Below are 17,088 nucleotides of genomic sequence, written 5' to 3' on the forward strand. Positions count from 1 at the left end.
TATATTTTTTCACGTACCACTTAATGAAATGAAAATTATGACAAAGCCTTTGTGACTGTTTCAGTTTTTTTTTAATAAAGAAGAAAAATATTTGAAAAATCGAGCCATCTTTAAAAAAACTACAACCATCTGTCTTTTTTTTAACCTTTTCTAAAAATGTACAATGTGACAAGAAGAAACAACAGACAGACTCCTAAGAATTACACTTGACTGGATAATGGGTAATGTCCACTCCAATTCTCTTGATGGTCTCAATTTGTCCTGATGAAACGAGACAAATCAGGTTTGTAGAGATGGCCTTGCCCGATGGGGGACGACAAATAGGGTTTACTCGCAAGGTTTTAGCCATGGAGGAGGGAGAGACTGACAATCAGAAAGAGGATGTACCCATCCAGCCCATGTTTGGAATAAAGTAGACTCACTCACTTGCAGGCAACTGGCCAGCCAGACACTTAATAGATGGTATAGGGACTTCTGATTTGCTTGTGCGAAACATGGTGGTCTATTAGTTATACATGCACGACAACTCACTTATACATACACCCATATATGACCACACATACAGCACACCCCTTATACAGACCGTTATTCACATACCCAGCCAGCCAACACACTCTCTCTCTGATGTACACACACACACAGGCACGCACATTATTCCGTCATCCATAATTTGAAGGTGCGGTCGTATGAACAGGTGGCTATGTACTGTCCGTCCGGGGATACGTCCAGTCCCATGACCTTTCCCTCGTGACCCGCCAGCGTCTTCAGCGGGGACCAGCCCGGGTGTGTCCACACCTTCGCCGTGTTGTCATACGCGCCCGTCACCAGGAAGTGGCCGTCGGTCGCTAGGGGAGGAGGAAGGAAACGGACACTTCAGAACACATTTCCAAATCCAACTACAACATTCAACGACCGTTCCAACCAACCACCAACATTTTTCATCTCCCTTCCCCCAAAGGCAGTCTTCCAATATGAAGTGCTTTCAACGTTTTAAAAAGGAATAAGTAGCAGAGAAATTAAGAAGTCATTTGGGTGTTGAATAGTTTTTTTTTTATTTTTTATTCGCCGTTCATTTTTAATCTTTCTGTTGTGATGGGCCTGTGTCAGGAAAGGCAAGCGGAAACTTCGGAAACATTTCAAACATAGATCGGAGGGTTACTCTATGGGCAAGCATAATCTTTTTAGCTACATTCTGCCGAAAGGCGGCCTTCCAATATACCTTGTGCTTTCATGGAGCTTTGGGGTGTCTGTCGGACGCAATATATACCACACTTGTTCCATAATATATCTGCTTGTAGTGATCTTTCAATGGTATGTATGTGAAAAGTGCATTTCTTTTAAAAAAGCAATATGGTAGGTGAATATTATTGTTGCAAAAAGTAGAAGTACTCTTGCAGATGTAATAACACTAGCGATATGGTATTACATAGCTGAAACCGAGAAACCGAGTAACAGTGCTTCTATTCTATACTACTCTGGTTAACTTTGCCTACTTTATATTATCTATTTTTCACAATGTTACTATCACTATGTCAGAATCGTCAAAATAGGACATAACTGGAAATGCACAACACTACCTCTTTTTAATATACATTCTATGTATGTCAGATGTTGCCCAGTCTTGCACTTTATATGTCTGTATGGGTATTGTATAGGTACTCTAGGTGGAATGTATGCTTACTGTTTTGTATAATAGTCGATGTCTAATTGTCTATGTCCACACCTAAAGTCTATGTCTATGTCTGCATGGGAAGTAAGAAACGTAATTTCAAATTCTTTGTATGACCAGTGCATGTAAAGAAATTGACAATAAAGCCGACTTGACTTGACAAAAAAAACTTAGGTGTAACTTACGCTGGAACCTGACAGCAGAGACAAGGTTCTGGTGCGATGGGATTGTGTAGATACATCTCCGTTGCCGTAGATCCCAAACCTTACAGGTGTTATCCCCACTACCTGTCGCCAGGTGGAAGCTGGGGGAGAGAGAGAGAAAAACATTAAGCACACCATAAAAACACACAAACATTTCTAACTGTAGAAAAAAACACAAAAAAACACAGAAAACCTTCAAAAAACAATGATAAGTCTAGGGAAAAAACACACAATTTTGCAGATGCATAATATGCAAGAAATGTCTGTTCACACGGGTTCATTGTGGAACGTTATTAAGCCTCCAGTCCCGCCATTCAAAAAGATGCACTACTGAGCCTGGCTTCCAGCTGACTTGGTGCTTAATTTGTCTCCCATACTTAAGGTATGTAGTTTTAGTGGTGCTGTGCACTTTGGCTACACCATATAGCTGTTGAGTGGTAGCCTGATTATCATCGACATTCAAATCTCTTCGAGACCTGGTCTGACCAAGAGCATAACAATTAACATTTCCAAAACGGCATGATTGACCCGCCTCCCTTGGTTTGCTTATGGTTGTTTGCTTACCGACAAAGTGTTTTCGGAAACTCAGAAAGTACTTGCATTGCTCTTGACCTGAAGTGTTGCGTCACTAGGAGGGCACAGCCTGGCTAGTTGAGTGGTTGGGTCTGCCGCGTGGACTTACCCGTTGGGTGAAAAGTTAACGCTGTAGATCTCCTTCAGATGACCTTCAAGGAACATGACGCAGCGGCCAGTCCGCAGGTCCCACACACGACCAAACGCATCCAGACCACTGCAGAGGAAAAAAAACAATCTACAATGAATGAATGAAATGAATGAATGAGTGTTGACATTGAGACTGAATTTAAAAGCCATTACGTAGATATGGAGGTGTATTCGTAGTATATACAGAAAGGTAACATAGGAAAGGTACGGTATATAATGTGCCCATGTCAAGCCATGTGGCTCTGAGCTTCTATAGCGCTGCAACGCAATATTCCTCCAAACAACAATGTAATCTAGCCAATCAAAATGAAGCGCTGTCATCTTCATGATAGCCAGCCAAAGACCCTGGTTTCAAAATAAAAGCTGTGTAGTTACACATAAGAGGCCTCTTACACTCTGAGGCCCCTCCAGCACAGGCCAACACTAATGGACTGGGTGCGGTTTGCAAAGAGGCCCAAACAATATATGCTGTGTGTGTGTGTGTGTGTGTGTGTGTATACAACATGAAGGTCAGGGGACACATATGAGAGCCGAAACATGTGAATGGATCTTCTGTTCTATGAAGCCTGCCCTTATGACAGGCCAAACTAGCTTTATTTAACTTCAAGGGCCATTCTGTTTATGGGTAATCGACAGATGGGTTCTACTCTAAATCATTCTAGTTGACAAGCCGTAGATGTAGAGACACTACTGGCATTTCCTACGCTAACTTTGCCATCCGTAAATTTCAGCTCAATTCACATTTCCCACATTAATGTTGAAAAGCAGGGGTGAGTGCAATTATTTTGGCTCAAGGGCCACATCAGGTTTAGAATATATAATAGATTGACAGGACGGATCGCACAGGGAACTTGCTTGTCAATATGAAGTAAAGAAGGCTGGCACAACCTTTTAGCTTTTTCATTCCTGAAATGGCTAAATTGTATTAAATTGAGCTGAATTTGCATGTACAATACAGTAGCCTACAGCACCCGACAAACCCCCTAGTTTGGGTAGTAATTTAAAGAGTGCTACGTAAGCATCACTTTGTATTTAAAAGTTGCCCGTCTTGTAGAGGCTCTGTGGGCCACATGCAATGGCTCAGTGGGCCACATGTGGCCCCCGGGCCTGAGTTTGCCCACCTCTAATGTATACTGTAGTGTGCGGTGTAGTGTAATGCAGTGTAGTGTAATGCTAGTCTCACCCAGAGGCTGATAGGGAGCCATCTGGGTGGAAGTGCAGTGTAACGTAATGCAATGTAACGTAATTTAATGTAATCAATGTAACGTAATGTAATGTAATGCAACACGTCTCACCCTGTGGCTGTAAGGGAGACGTCGGGGTGGAAGTGTAATGTACGTAATTTAATGTAATAATGTAATTGCATGGTTGCATGTAATGTAATATGTCTCCCTGTAATGTAATGTAATGTAATATCGTCTGACCCGGTGGCTGCGAGGGAGCCGTCGGGGTGGAAGTGCAGGTCGTGGACTCCCTTGCTGTGGCCCTCCTGGTGGAGGATCTCCTCCTGCGCCTCTAGATCCCACAGGCGCCACGAGTTATCATAACTAGAGAGAGAGAGAGAGAGAGAGAGAGAGAGAGAGAGAGAGAGAGAGAGAGAGAGAGAGAGAGAGAGAGAGAGAGAGAGAGAGAGAGAGAGAGAGAGAGAGAGAGAGAGAGAGAGAGAGAGAGAGAGAGAGAACACCATTCAACCATCATACAATAGCACAGTAACATCAATCACCCCCTGTATTTTTAAGTGACAAGTGATATCCACTTGTTCAGAGTCAGTGAATGAAGGGGTTGTAGTGCTTACCAGGTGGTGCCCAGGAAGCGTCCAGAGGGGTGCCAGGTGACGCGTGCCACCCTCATGGAGTGGCCCTCGATGTCCGCCATGGGCTCGTCACTGTTCACAAGGGCACAAGCAACAAGACACATTAGTGAACAAACAAAGCACCAACATTCAATTCCATTGTGTTCAAAACAATCCAGCACACTGATGTCGATGTGCGCAAACATCAGCAGTTGATTGCAACTGGGCACTAGTTTTTGTTGGAGCCACTTGTTAAAATGAGGCCATCTCTTTCATACATAAAGCACGTGCAAATATAGCCACACGCAATGTACCATTGTTACTTAATGCCATTTGCAAACAACAAGCATTCACATTGAAGCATTAGGAATCGCCATTCCAAGCATCGCCATAGTGTTCTCCATGTCACAGGAAACTACAATGACTTATAAAAGCGTTTTCATTTGTGATGAAATAATGATGTGATAGATTGACCATCACTAGGGTTGTGGGTGTGTTCTGCCGGTCACGCCAATGAGCCTGGCTCTTTGGTGTAGCGGTCGAGCCCAGTTTCGTACCCAGAGGGCTGGGGTTCCAGTACCGGCAGGGTAGCTCTACTCTACAAATGATGCTATAAGGCAGTGTTTCCCAACCAGGGGTACGTGTACCACTAGGGGTACGCGAGCACACTGCAGGGGGTACTTGGAAACATGTAATTTTATCAAATACATGTAGCTCAGTTACATTGGGATAGAGAAAGCGGTATAGAACTTGACTTAGGGGGTACTCATGGCACAACGAAAAGGCTTGGGGGTACACAAGACAAAAAAGATTGGGAAACACTGCTACAAAGGACTTGAACAGAACATGGAGCCACCCCATCCTCCTCCATAGTTGAGGTCCTGGACCTGGGCATGGGGTGCCTGTAGCCGGGCATGCCCCTTTGCTTGAGCGAAACATACATGCAAATCTGTTACATGCACCATGTGTTGTAATTTCCCACTCTCTATGCACTTTACCCTTAATGCACTTTATTATCTCAGCATAATCTGTACTGCTGTGTAATGTCTGCTGTTTACTGTTTGTGTCTACCCATAGTTATATTTATTATGTGCTTTGCAGCTGTGTGTCTATTGTTTGTATTTGTTTTGTTTTTGATGTTGGGGCATATGCTACAAATAATCCTATCCACTTGGTTGACATGGCAAATAAACTCTTGAAGTTGAACTTGAACTACAGTAGTGTGCTGGGTCAGAATGACGATGGGATTTCCCCGGTTTGAGTGACTGTCGTGTCGCACCTGTCTAGACTCCAGAGCTTGACGGAGCCGTCTGCAGCACAGGAGGCCATGTTGATGTCCGACTCCTCCTGGGAGATGGTGGCCTTGGGGTGGAAACTGATAGCACCCACATTGGTGTTGTGGCCTGAGGGAGACAAGTACAGAAAGTAATCCCGGAGGATATTAAGGTGTCTAGTAGCATACCGTACATAGGGGAAAGCCGTGGCGTAGTGGTAGGGAGGTGGACTCAAATACCCAGTATCTAAATAACTGTAAGTCGCTTTGGATAAAAGCGTCAGCTAAGTGTAATGTAATAATGTAATGTATAAGTACACAATACACAATAATTACACACATTATTGCATAACATATCACACATGTAAAAAATACAGCACACATGCACATGCACAGCCAGAAAAGAGATGAGAGAAGTAAATAGAATGACCTCAATAGTTTTTTTATATATAGGACATGCGCAATGACTCTGATGAGCTCTCCAAAACAACTCTGAGCTTTTTTAGTTGTTGGTGCGACACTTACCCATTCATCACCTTTGAAGGATTAACTTAGGGTCAATTATGATTACTGAATCAACATTTCACTTGTGACACGGAACACATTTCCACATGATCAATACATCTATCTACTGTGATGATGCTGTACAACAATATATCAATGATAAGCCAATTGAAATCAACAGTCAGCCAAGGCCAACGTATAGTACATGTCCCTTCAAATCCAAAGAGGCAACAGTGCGTACCCGTCAGTATGTGTACTGGACAGCAGTAATACAAATATACTAATCTATTCAGATCTGAAGAGGGTAGAGCATTACATACCCCTCAGTGTGCGGACTGGACTACAGTCCGGAATGTTCCACAGCTTGCATAGGCCGCTCCTAAAATCAAACAGAAACTACATTACACAGGTAGAAGGAATACAACGAAAGGTATATAGGAAGAAAGGGCAAGGTTCCAAAATAAACAAACACAGGGGGAAAATGTCATTTATAAGTTTGACTGTGGTCATTTATTTCACATGATTGCTTTTGAAAAAGTCAGGGCTTCAAAGCAACTTCCAATAGCGGGGGTTCAAATTGAAAAATGTGATAGTGAGACATTACAATTTTTCAGGATTTTGCTTTCCTGTAGCTCTCATGCACACATAAACTGATCAACATACCAATGCCAGTACATACCATGACGCTGTTACTAGTAGTTTTGAGTTGGGACTGAACTGACAGAATGAGATGGGCCGGTCATCGCCAATTTGACTGCACAAGTTATTCAGATTCTACAGAGAGAGGGAGAGAAAAGGTGTGAACATGTATCTACAATGCACTTGAGAAAACACAGTTCAACTAATTAAATTACGGTAAAACTGATGGCTGATTACTTGGGCAGTGTGAGGCAAGTGTGTGTGTCTGTGTTAACAAGGTTATTGTTAATTGACAGGTGTGTATGTGCATTTTGTTACGCGAGAGATGTGAGTGTGTTACCCATAGGTCCTTGTTAGACAAGAGGTGTGCGTGTATGAGTGTGTGTGTGTGTAGGAAAAAAAAAAAGCAGACAATTCAGGTGTGAGCCCTGCAGATTTTAATAACGGCCGGAGAGCTGTTAGAATAGAACGTCACAGTTCCTTTCCACCAACTCCGGAGTCAAACAGGACATAGCATTGTACATTGCATTCCTACCTCCATACAGGGGGTGAGGTGACACTTTCCTTGGCGTTTGTTTACCAGTATTGAGTGAGTCTGACAGTTAAGCATCTGGTCAATACATACATACAGTTTTGAGAATGTTTTGGTATGTCCCATTTGAAGGTATTTACGACTCCCTCTGCACTTTGGGTCTTTATGTGAACTTTCTGCTTCTGTTTCATATACTAATACTCTAGAAGTCTAACAAAAATAGAGAGAAGTCTAATTCTATAATTTTATAAAAAATGAATTCCTATATTCGTGTGTGTGTTACCCGGAGGTTCTTGTTATGTGTGTGTGTGTGTGTGTGTGTGTGTGTGTGTGTGTGTGTGTCTTACCCAGTGGTTCTTGCGTAGCTGCTGTAAGTGTACAGAGTGAGGTGTGTCTGTGCGTATGTGTGTTTTTGCTGCTGCCGTACAGTACAAGGTGTGCGTGTGTGTGTGTGTGTGTGTGTGTGTGTGTGTGTGTGTGTGTGTGTGTGTGTGTGTGTGTGTGTGTGTTACCCGGAGGTTCTTGTGTAGCTCCTGCTGGCGTACAGTGCGTATGGACTCTGGAATCTCCTTCAGGTTCCGGGCCTCCTCCAGACGCTCCACCGCCCTGTACACACACACACACACACACACGCGTGCACGGACACATGCGCACACGCAGACACACACGCGCGCACACACAGGCATACACACGCATACACACACACACACACACACACACACACACACACACACACACACACACACACACACACACACACACACCATAGGGCACATCAACACCACAGAGTGGACACACTCACACATGCACCGAAAAAACAGGGCACACATCTAACCATAGCCACCACCTGCTCAACATTTACATTATTCCACCACAAGAGTCAACATATGCGTACCATGTACAGTACATTAAACCATAGCCATTGACATGAACACTAGGCAGAGAAAGAATGAACAGAGTCATGGTCTTTCCTCATTGGTGCTTTTAACCGGTATGACGGAAATGTTTGGGCAGTGAAAGTTCTATAGAATTCTGGTTGCCATACAATACAATTTGGAATTTTAGAATCTTGCAATGTTATAGAACACATTCTCTTTATAGAATGTTCAAAAACCCACACTCTTAGCACTGACAGGCGAGTCTTACCTGGGCAGAGAATAGTGAGCTATCCATAGACGAGCTTCTTTGAGAGTGTCGGGGCCCTCGTGATACCACGTCTGCTGACACTGAAACAGGTTTGCAATGCATTGTGGTTACTGGAATGTCTGTGTGGCGCGAAGAGACAAAGCTAATTCTAGGAGCATCTCTCACCTCGTCCTGTGAACGCTTGGCTTTCTCCTCCTCTTTTTTGGACTTCTTCAGCGCATCAGGCCCCACCACTGACAGGACGGCCCTTAACCTGAATTACATAGATGCAAAACAAGACATCCAATGTAAAGTCTGCAAGTCAAGACGGCCCTTAACCTGAATTACATAGATGCAAAACAAGACGTCCAATGTAAAGTCTGCAAGTCAAGACGGCCCTTAACCTGAATTACATAGATGCAAAACAAGACGTCCCAATGTAAAGCCTGCAAGTCAAGACGGCACGGCTCATCTCAGTATGGCAAATAGATCACCATTTAGAATAGAATAGAATGTATTGTCATGCCAGCATGAAAATTGCCTTTGGTCTCAGAATAAAAACAGAATATAAACACAAATAGACAAAACACACATTTAACAACAAGATGTCTCATCCGTGGCCTATACTGTAAAAATTAAAGAGGCATGACGCAACCCTTATGGGGCACATACTGTACACCTACTCTGCTCAAAGACAACAGTCTTAGTGGAGTTACAAATACTTTTGCAGATTAAAACTGTCTCGTGACACTATATGTGGTTATGAATCAGTCAAGTCCAAGAACAGTGTTTTCCATGTCATGTGACATCAGAGTAGGAAGAAGTGACAAGTGGGATGAGATAAGGGGATGTGTTGGGGAAATGATCCAGTCCGGATTCAAACCTGGGTCCCCCCATGGGCCTGACTGGCATCATGTAAAGGAGGATTTATTTCACGCCAGTGCATTCCTCATTGAGGTGCAATGCCTTTGCAAGTTATGTCGTGGTCCTCATGCTACGGGAAAGCCCTTCACGTTACCAGGTTCGCAGTTTTCCCGACGCCGTGTCGTCAAATTTCTGTTGCCAAAAAACGCGAAAATGCTCTGCTGTGCCCTGACCAAAACCACGCCTAACCCTAACCTGTCATAGGGCGTTGCGGAGCATGCGTTACCTCTCAAAGTTGTTGTGACGCACAAACACGGTAGATGGCTCAAGTCAACGTGTTATCTTAACGCTCTGGTATGATGCCATGTTGCATGGGCAGTGTGAGCCTGTTTGTGTTTACACTAGCTCAGTGGTTCTCAACCTTTTTTTTGAAGAAACGCCCCCTTGGCCTCATCACAACCCTCCCAACTACCCCTTGACATATGATTTACAATGCCCCCCTTAGTATTAACAAATTAAATGGACTAATGCCCCCCGATGGCAACTAAACACCACCCCCTCTCAGCTGTATTCTTCTCAACACCCCCCTAGAGCTCTCCAACGCCCCCTGGGGGGCTGTACCACCCTCGTTGAGAAACACTACACTAGCTTTTGCCAAACCTTCCCTGACTGCCACTCACCGCTCTCTTCTGTCTGCGGGTCCCTCTCCGAAGAGCGTGATGGGCTCCCCGAGGGCTCGTAGGCAGGCTTTCACCTCCACATCGTCAGTGGAAACCGTGATCTGTCTCGCCCTCTTACGACGCTCAAAGTCCGCCAGCACCTCCAACTGCCGCTCACTCACCCTCTCCTCCATCTCCATCACCTCTCCTGCAAACACAGGCACCGTACAGATGACGAGAGGACATAACTTTTTACTTTTACACATCCACCAAAATCACCCCTTCATAGAAGGTCAAATGCTGTAAATGTTGCACCGAAGAGTGATAGGATTTAAATATTATTTTTGTTTGTCTATATGTTTATATTCTACATTTTGTGTAGTGGCAAGGCATTTAATTATACACTTGAAGTTATTTTAACATTACACAGCAAAAGAACCTGGGTTAGTTGTTAACTAACTCATTCATATTTAACTGACCACATAAACGACTACATTCACAGATCCCATTAACTGACCACTAGAGATGTTGATGTTTCCAGCCTCGATCCCAGCTTTGACGCCATCTTTCCCCGACCCTCCGGACCCTTGGGCCAGGCGCTCTCGCTCTTTTTCCTCCAGACTTCCATAGAAGATGCGAGTCTTCTTCACCATAGGGGCGTCCTCGTCGTCTGACATCTTTATATCGATTTTGTCATCAACTATACCTTTAAAAGAAATAAAGAAAACGTGTGATTAAGCTGTTATATTATAGAATAGTACACCAAAGATCAAAATGTATAGGCCTACAGCTACTATTTGGTGGAAAACATGCAGCAATAAGACCAAATGTACCCAAACAGTTATCAGCAGATTAAACAATTGTGCACTATAAATCCAACTAAAAGCTACTAAGGTATTTCCATCTCGCTTCTTACGCAGTAGTGCTCGAAAATCTACTGGTTGGAAACTAAACACTTGAGTTGTAGAGCTCGATTCCCAGATTGACGCTCCCAACTCAGGACGCTCCCATTTCATCTCGCTCCCACTAGCCAGACTATCGGTACCACCGCCATATGACGGAGCCAGTTATCTTGTTGATGTTAGTTTTTTGTTTCTAACCCTAACCTTAACCCTAAACCTAACCCTAACCCTAAACCTAACCCTAACCCTAACCCTAACCCTAAATTGCTTGTATGTGGCAGTATATGATAATACGTGAAATATAATCGGGTGGGACCGCACGTCCGGGAGTGATAGAAACACCTGGGACCGCACGTCCGGGAGCGATCTCAGTTGGGAGTCTCCATCCGCTTACCCTAGAGCTCTATGAATGAGTAGTTCTACACGATTCCCAGATTCACGCTCCCATCTCATTACACTCCCATTTCATCTCGCTCCCACTAGCCAGACTAACGGTACCACCGCCATATTACGGAGCCAGTTATCTTGTTGATGTTAGTTTTTTGTTTCTAACCCTAACCTTAACCCTAACCCTAAACCTAACCCTAACCTTAACCCTAACCCTAAACCTAACCCTAACCCTAACCCTAAACCTAACCCTAAATTGCTTGTATGTGGCAGTATATGATAATACGTGAAATATAATCGGGTGGGGACCGCAAGTCCGGGAGTGATAGAAACACCGGGGACCGCACGTCCGGGAGCGAACTCCGTTGGGAGTCTCAGTCTGTATGCCTTCTACACCAGTACAGTACAACTTCCGAAGAATCATGCGCCTGCAGTTGACTAATAGTTTTCCTCACAATGTAGCATTAGATGTACAAATATAGACTCGTATTACATGAGCAAACAATATAACGTTGAGAAGAAACAACAAAATGTTTACTTACACCTTATTGTCAGAGATATATGACATAATTTACCTTAGAAAATGAAATGTCCCTGCAACGAAACAGCCGCGTTTTGACTGTCGCATACAATACTCGTAATAGCCCACTTACCCAGAAAGTTCACCCAACGTTGTATACTGACACCTGGCGTATTGGAGGTCCGAAAAGCCTCTTCAAATATATCATAGTTGTACACATTTAACAAACTCTCCGTTAACATTAATGACATAAATTATTGTATATAAAACGTTAACATAAATCACAGTTAACAGTTAACACACAGATATTTTCCGCACGATAAACGTCAGTGATTGGGACTGTTTCACAGGAATACATTTCCCACATAACCTTTCATCATTGGTGAGGTCATTAGCTTGCGACTTAGAGTATGTAGCAAGAGCACTTCGTGGTAAGTCAACAAACTTATTCGTATTATTACCGAAAAAGCACATATTTTGTTTGTTTATTTCTCAGATGTATTAGTAGTATTCCCACCACTACTTTAACTAGTCATATTTCAGAGATAAGGGCTTGTTTCAGAAAAGTGGTCTGCCAGATCTATAGCAAAACATTTTTTGCAGTCTATTGATCAAGCTATTTTTGCAGTCTGGTGTTTTTCTAATGGTTGGTGAAACTGCTATGGCTTGCTGTCTTAACCTGTATAATGTTAACCATGTCTCTGAAACGTCAAAGTTGCAACTTGCGCTCTAAACCAATTCAACTAAGAGCGCGCGCATTGCAAAATACCCCATTTATAACAGGGGCAGCTAAATCTCACTACCATACTCATCTCATGAACACCCCCTCTCTAGTTCAGGAGGTGGTACCCCAAATCAGTTCAGGATGCTGCGGAGAAAGCCAACACGTCTGGAGCTGAAGCTCGATGACACAGAGGAGTTTGAGAGTGTCAAAAAGGAACTTGAGGTAATCACAATTTTACCAAACCCCAAATCTTAACCAGCCGGATAGTTTGCTATTGCTACACCATATCCATGTCTTCTCACGTCTTTCCAGAGTCGCAAGAAACAGCGGGAAGAGGTGGATGTGGTTGGGGTGGCATCCTCGAGCGAGATGGGTGGTGCAGCCGGTGGAGCGGAAGGGAAGACCCGAGAGCAGATGATCCATGACAGGATAGGCTACAAACCGCATCCCAAACCCAACACGTTACCCTCCCTGTTCGGAAATCTCTCCTTTTGAGGGATGTGTTTGAAGGACTAAGGCTTCTGTGACCCAAGTTGGCCACTGTCTTTCGTATGCTCCAAATTGAAATGTTATATAGTAGGCCTATTTGTGAGGGCATAGCCTCTTCCACTAATGTTTTGTACAGTGTAAATGTTTATTCCGCCTCCAAATTTCATTATGTTGAAAAAAGTGCAGTTGATTGCAACTTCTTGGGGGGAGGTTTAGTTTTTTTTTAAATAAAAAAGATGACAATAAAGGTCTTTCCATAGCACTTACTACATATCAGTAATTTCTTCTCCACATTTGAGCCTAAACCTAAGAAGCCCAACAAGATGTTACTTTTTAATGCAAGTCAAAGGAAATCAGAAACTTGCATTTCTTTTTCCATATGAAAAGTTATACAATAACATGCAAGTAAGATGCAGTATGACACAGAAGTGAGTACACCCCACGTTTGCAGATTTGTAAGTATATCTTTTCATAAGACAGCATTAAAGAAATTTCACTTTTACACACAATGATTGGTAACCTGTTTATAACTTGTATAAGCGCTTCAACTTGCTGTTCATTAAAAAATAATCAAAATACAGCCATTAATGTTTGAACATGTACCCACAAAATGAGTGCATCACAGGTTAAAATCCTGTAGAGAGGGTCTGAGACAGTGCCGTATTGGGCCTGAAACATAAAAATAATAGGGATAAAAAGGGAGGTCATTGGTATGCGTTTCATCCTTGCCCTACATTGAACTTTTACATTTTGAGTCTGCACCTGGCTAAAATAGATGTGTGTGTGAGATTTGAATGAATTCCTATAGAGAAGATCATGCTCTTCTTCAGCAGTTACAGTATGCAGACCTACATGTTGACATGCATGTTTCTTTAGGTGACATTCAGCTTTCCAATGTTGACATCATTCATGCAGCCCCAAACCATGTCAGTTCCACTATCAGGCTTGACTTGACAGATACACTTTTGTAAAACTCACTTGTTTACCACACATGCGTTTGACATCATCTAAAGCAAATGTTTATCTTGGTCTCATCAGACCACACGCCATGCTTCCAGTCATCCATATCCTTGGTATGTTTGTTTCTGATGAGACCATGATAAACAAATTAGCTTTAGATGGCGTCAAGCCTGTGTGTTCTACAAAACAAGTGTCTGGTCTGTAAAATCAAGCATGGTAGTTGGACTGACATGGTTTGGGGCTGAATGAATGCCGTCAACATTGGAAAATTGAATTTCGCTGAAACAAACATGCATGTCGACAAGTACTGCAACAACTGAGGCAGGTCATGATACTCTCTATAGGATTTCACTCAAATCTCATGCACATCTATTTTAGCCAGGTGCAGACTCAAATTGTGAAAGGATGAAGCGCACACCGATGACCTCTCTTCTAATTTCTTGATGTTTCGGGCTAACGCGGACCCTTCTCAGACACTCTTTAGGATTTGAACCTGGGCTGTACTCATTTTTGTTGGTACACGTTCAAACATTAATGGCAGTATTTTGATATTTTTGAGTGAACAAGTTGAAGTGGTTATAGATGTTATAAACATGTTACCAATCATTGTGTCAAAGTTAAATTTCTTTAATGCTGTCCTATGGAAAGATATACTTACAAATCTGCAAACATGTGAGGGGTGTAGTCACCTCCGACATAATGTAATAATCAAAACAAGGTGTGATGTGCTCTTCAATCACATTTATTTATTCAGTTTTTTTATTGATGCTCTGTTTACAATTACAAAGAAAAAAAGTCGAAACTATAAACATGTCACAGTTAACTGTAAACAACAGTCCTAAAGATGTTCATACTTGGCTGGTACAGCACAAACAGGAGAAGCAGACAAACCTCTTTCATCATGGGCCCTTTAGCAATGTTGTAGTTACTCAGTAGGCAGCCGAACCTGTAAAAATATATTTTTAGACTTTCTTTCTTAACTTATATCTTGCTTTCATCTTCGAATAATGTTGAAGACTTTTCACAGAGAAAGAGATTTGACCACGAATCCTGCCTTGCACAATGTCAATCTGGCCAGTTGGACAAACATCAACCTTACTGCTACTCCACTAAAAGTACATCAGAAATTATAAAAACGGCATGGACGAAAAGTAAAATAAGTAAAAATAACAATATTACACTGGCAGACTCATGTTTCACAACATTTGACTGCCATGACATCATAAATCCACTCCTCACTGGGCTTCACTCAGGAGCCAGAGATCTGTTGATTCCAAAGGTTGATACTGACCTGGGTACATTGACTCAGAACGAGGTTGTAAATCCACTAAAAGAAAAGCTTCATCGTTTTGTTTTGATGGGAGAATGATGCTACGGAGCTCTTCAATCAGGGGATTTACGACCAACTTGAGTCAACATACCTGGGTAAGTCATTTAACAACCTGTGTAAAGTACACCCCTCTGGTAGTGTCTTGGTCAGGTTGTGGAAAGCATTCGTGCCAGCCTTCTGCTCCCTCACAAATCCCAGCCGTGGTTTAAATAGCTAAACCAAGCACCAAGAAAAAACAAGATGGAGGTTGTGTGGTTCCATAGAACACCTGTAGTGTCACTCTCCCCTTTGATCCCTGATGATGTCACTATGGAATTGGAACTCTGGTGATGGAATGAACGATCAAGACTCCCGATTGCGGATGAGCACAAGCCCTCACAGCCAGAATCTTTTTTTCGGCACATTATGAAAGATCACACACATAATTTGTGCAACACAATGCTCATTTGTTTCATTTAACAGAACACAACATAACGAATAGTTTGTGTGACTAGCAGATTGTCAAGGTGTGGAGAATAGGCCTTCGTTTACTGTGCAGTAGTGAAGTGAGACAATAATACACTAAAAAACAAATAGTTTTAATTAATTACATGTGCTACTGGCAATGACTATAATTTATGATATAGAATTTACACATTTCTTTAAAATCTTACAGAAGCAGTTTTAGCGCCTCACTGAGGCACATCTACAACGACGATGGCTAGCCCCAAAGACTACCATCCGTAGCGAGTCCCCTTAAGCATTTTCCACCCATGACAAAAAAAAAAACCCATCCTGGTATTCTGAGCCATTCTCTGATCAATCATGCCACAAAGCATGATGGGGGAGGCCTGGGCCGACTGACTTTCACTTAACATTCTGCCCGGGGTCCTTGCCAAACACAGCCACAACAAGACATTTGACAAAACAAAATAGAATCAGCAGGCCAGGAACCGCACGATAGCAGGTGCTATGCACTGCACATCACTCAACGTCAACACACGAGACAGGAGCTGCACTGGGGTTAGACTGATACTTGACTGACGTACTTGCCACATCTGGCCTAAAAGGCAAACAGATGGCAAAATCTTCATGTACGTACGGCACATATCAAGATCAACATCAACAGTAATACACGATGGCACTTTCCAGCATAAGGTTTACGGCTGGCCTGGTGCAGAATGTGTTTGTTTGTCTGTGTGTGTGCGTAGGTGTGTGTGTGTGTGTGTACACGTTTCCCTCATTTTAAGGCGTTAAGGTTATATAAGGCTCAATCATAGCACCTTAGACTGTAGCCTTTTGACCCCCCTCCCTGTAGATGAGTGGTGGTGCCCCTTACAGGACACAGTTGTGGCGTATGGTGAATGTGGCCGTGCTGCAGTTTCTGTGGGATTCAGCTGCAATATTCTTGTGATTGCCAAATGTACAGTAAATTACAGTAATTGTCACAGCCTCAAGCTGCTCAAAGCAATTGCATGGTGATGCGTTTATGCACCATATAATAAGATGACTTAAAAGCCAGATCTGTGGTAAAAATGGCTCTACAATTTGATTTGGGACAGTCGAGATGGGTAAGCTGCAAAAAGTTAAAATTACTTGACGTAAATGGCTCTACGATTTGATTTGGGACAGTCGAGATGGGTAAGCTGCAAAAAGTTAAAATTACTTGACGTCAAGAAAAACTGTCAAGAGAGGATGGATATACCGTATTATGTGTGTGATAGATACTCCCTGACCCCCTGGTTTTGAGGTGGTTTCATTCACAGTCTGTCTGATTAAGGCAGACTTACTTCATTTGGGAACAGCGGATGGAG

At 42.9% G+C, this 17,088-nt stretch overlaps 2 protein-coding genes across 2 annotated transcripts; one reads left to right on the forward strand and one right to left on the reverse strand.

Annotated features, from left to right (window-relative positions):
- Positions 1–52: 52 nt before the first annotated feature.
- prpf4 (pre-mRNA splicing tri-snRNP complex factor PRPF4) lies at positions 53–11,917 on the reverse strand. The gene is made up of 14 exons (XM_063210285.1): positions 11,848–11,917; positions 10,501–10,689; positions 10,005–10,191; positions 8,647–8,734; positions 8,482–8,561; positions 7,848–7,941; positions 6,844–6,938; positions 6,485–6,543; positions 5,667–5,790; positions 4,391–4,480; positions 4,020–4,142; positions 2,555–2,662; positions 1,855–1,973; positions 53–845 (listed from the first exon to the last, which is right to left on the reverse strand). The coding sequence occupies exons 2-14, from the start codon at positions 10,658–10,660 to the stop codon at positions 652–654; spliced, it is 1,521 nt and encodes a 506-aa protein (XP_063066355.1). The 5' UTR covers positions 10,661–10,689; positions 11,848–11,917; the 3' UTR covers positions 53–651.
- Positions 11,918–12,139: 222 nt separating this feature from the next.
- On the forward strand, positions 12,140–13,502 carry cdc26 (cell division cycle 26 homolog). Its single transcript, XM_063211274.1, has 3 exons — positions 12,140–12,223; positions 12,627–12,738; positions 12,829–13,502. Exons 2-3 carry the CDS (start codon positions 12,658–12,660, stop codon positions 13,009–13,011), a joined length of 264 nt encoding a protein of 87 aa, XP_063067344.1. The 5' UTR covers positions 12,140–12,223; positions 12,627–12,657; the 3' UTR covers positions 13,012–13,502.
- The last annotated feature ends 3,586 nt before the right edge of the window (positions 13,503–17,088 follow it).

This window comes from Engraulis encrasicolus, chromosome 11 (assembly GCF_034702125.1).
Source record: "Engraulis encrasicolus isolate BLACKSEA-1 chromosome 11, IST_EnEncr_1.0, whole genome shotgun sequence".
Lineage (NCBI taxonomy): Eukaryota > Metazoa > Chordata > Actinopteri > Clupeiformes > Engraulidae > Engraulis > Engraulis encrasicolus.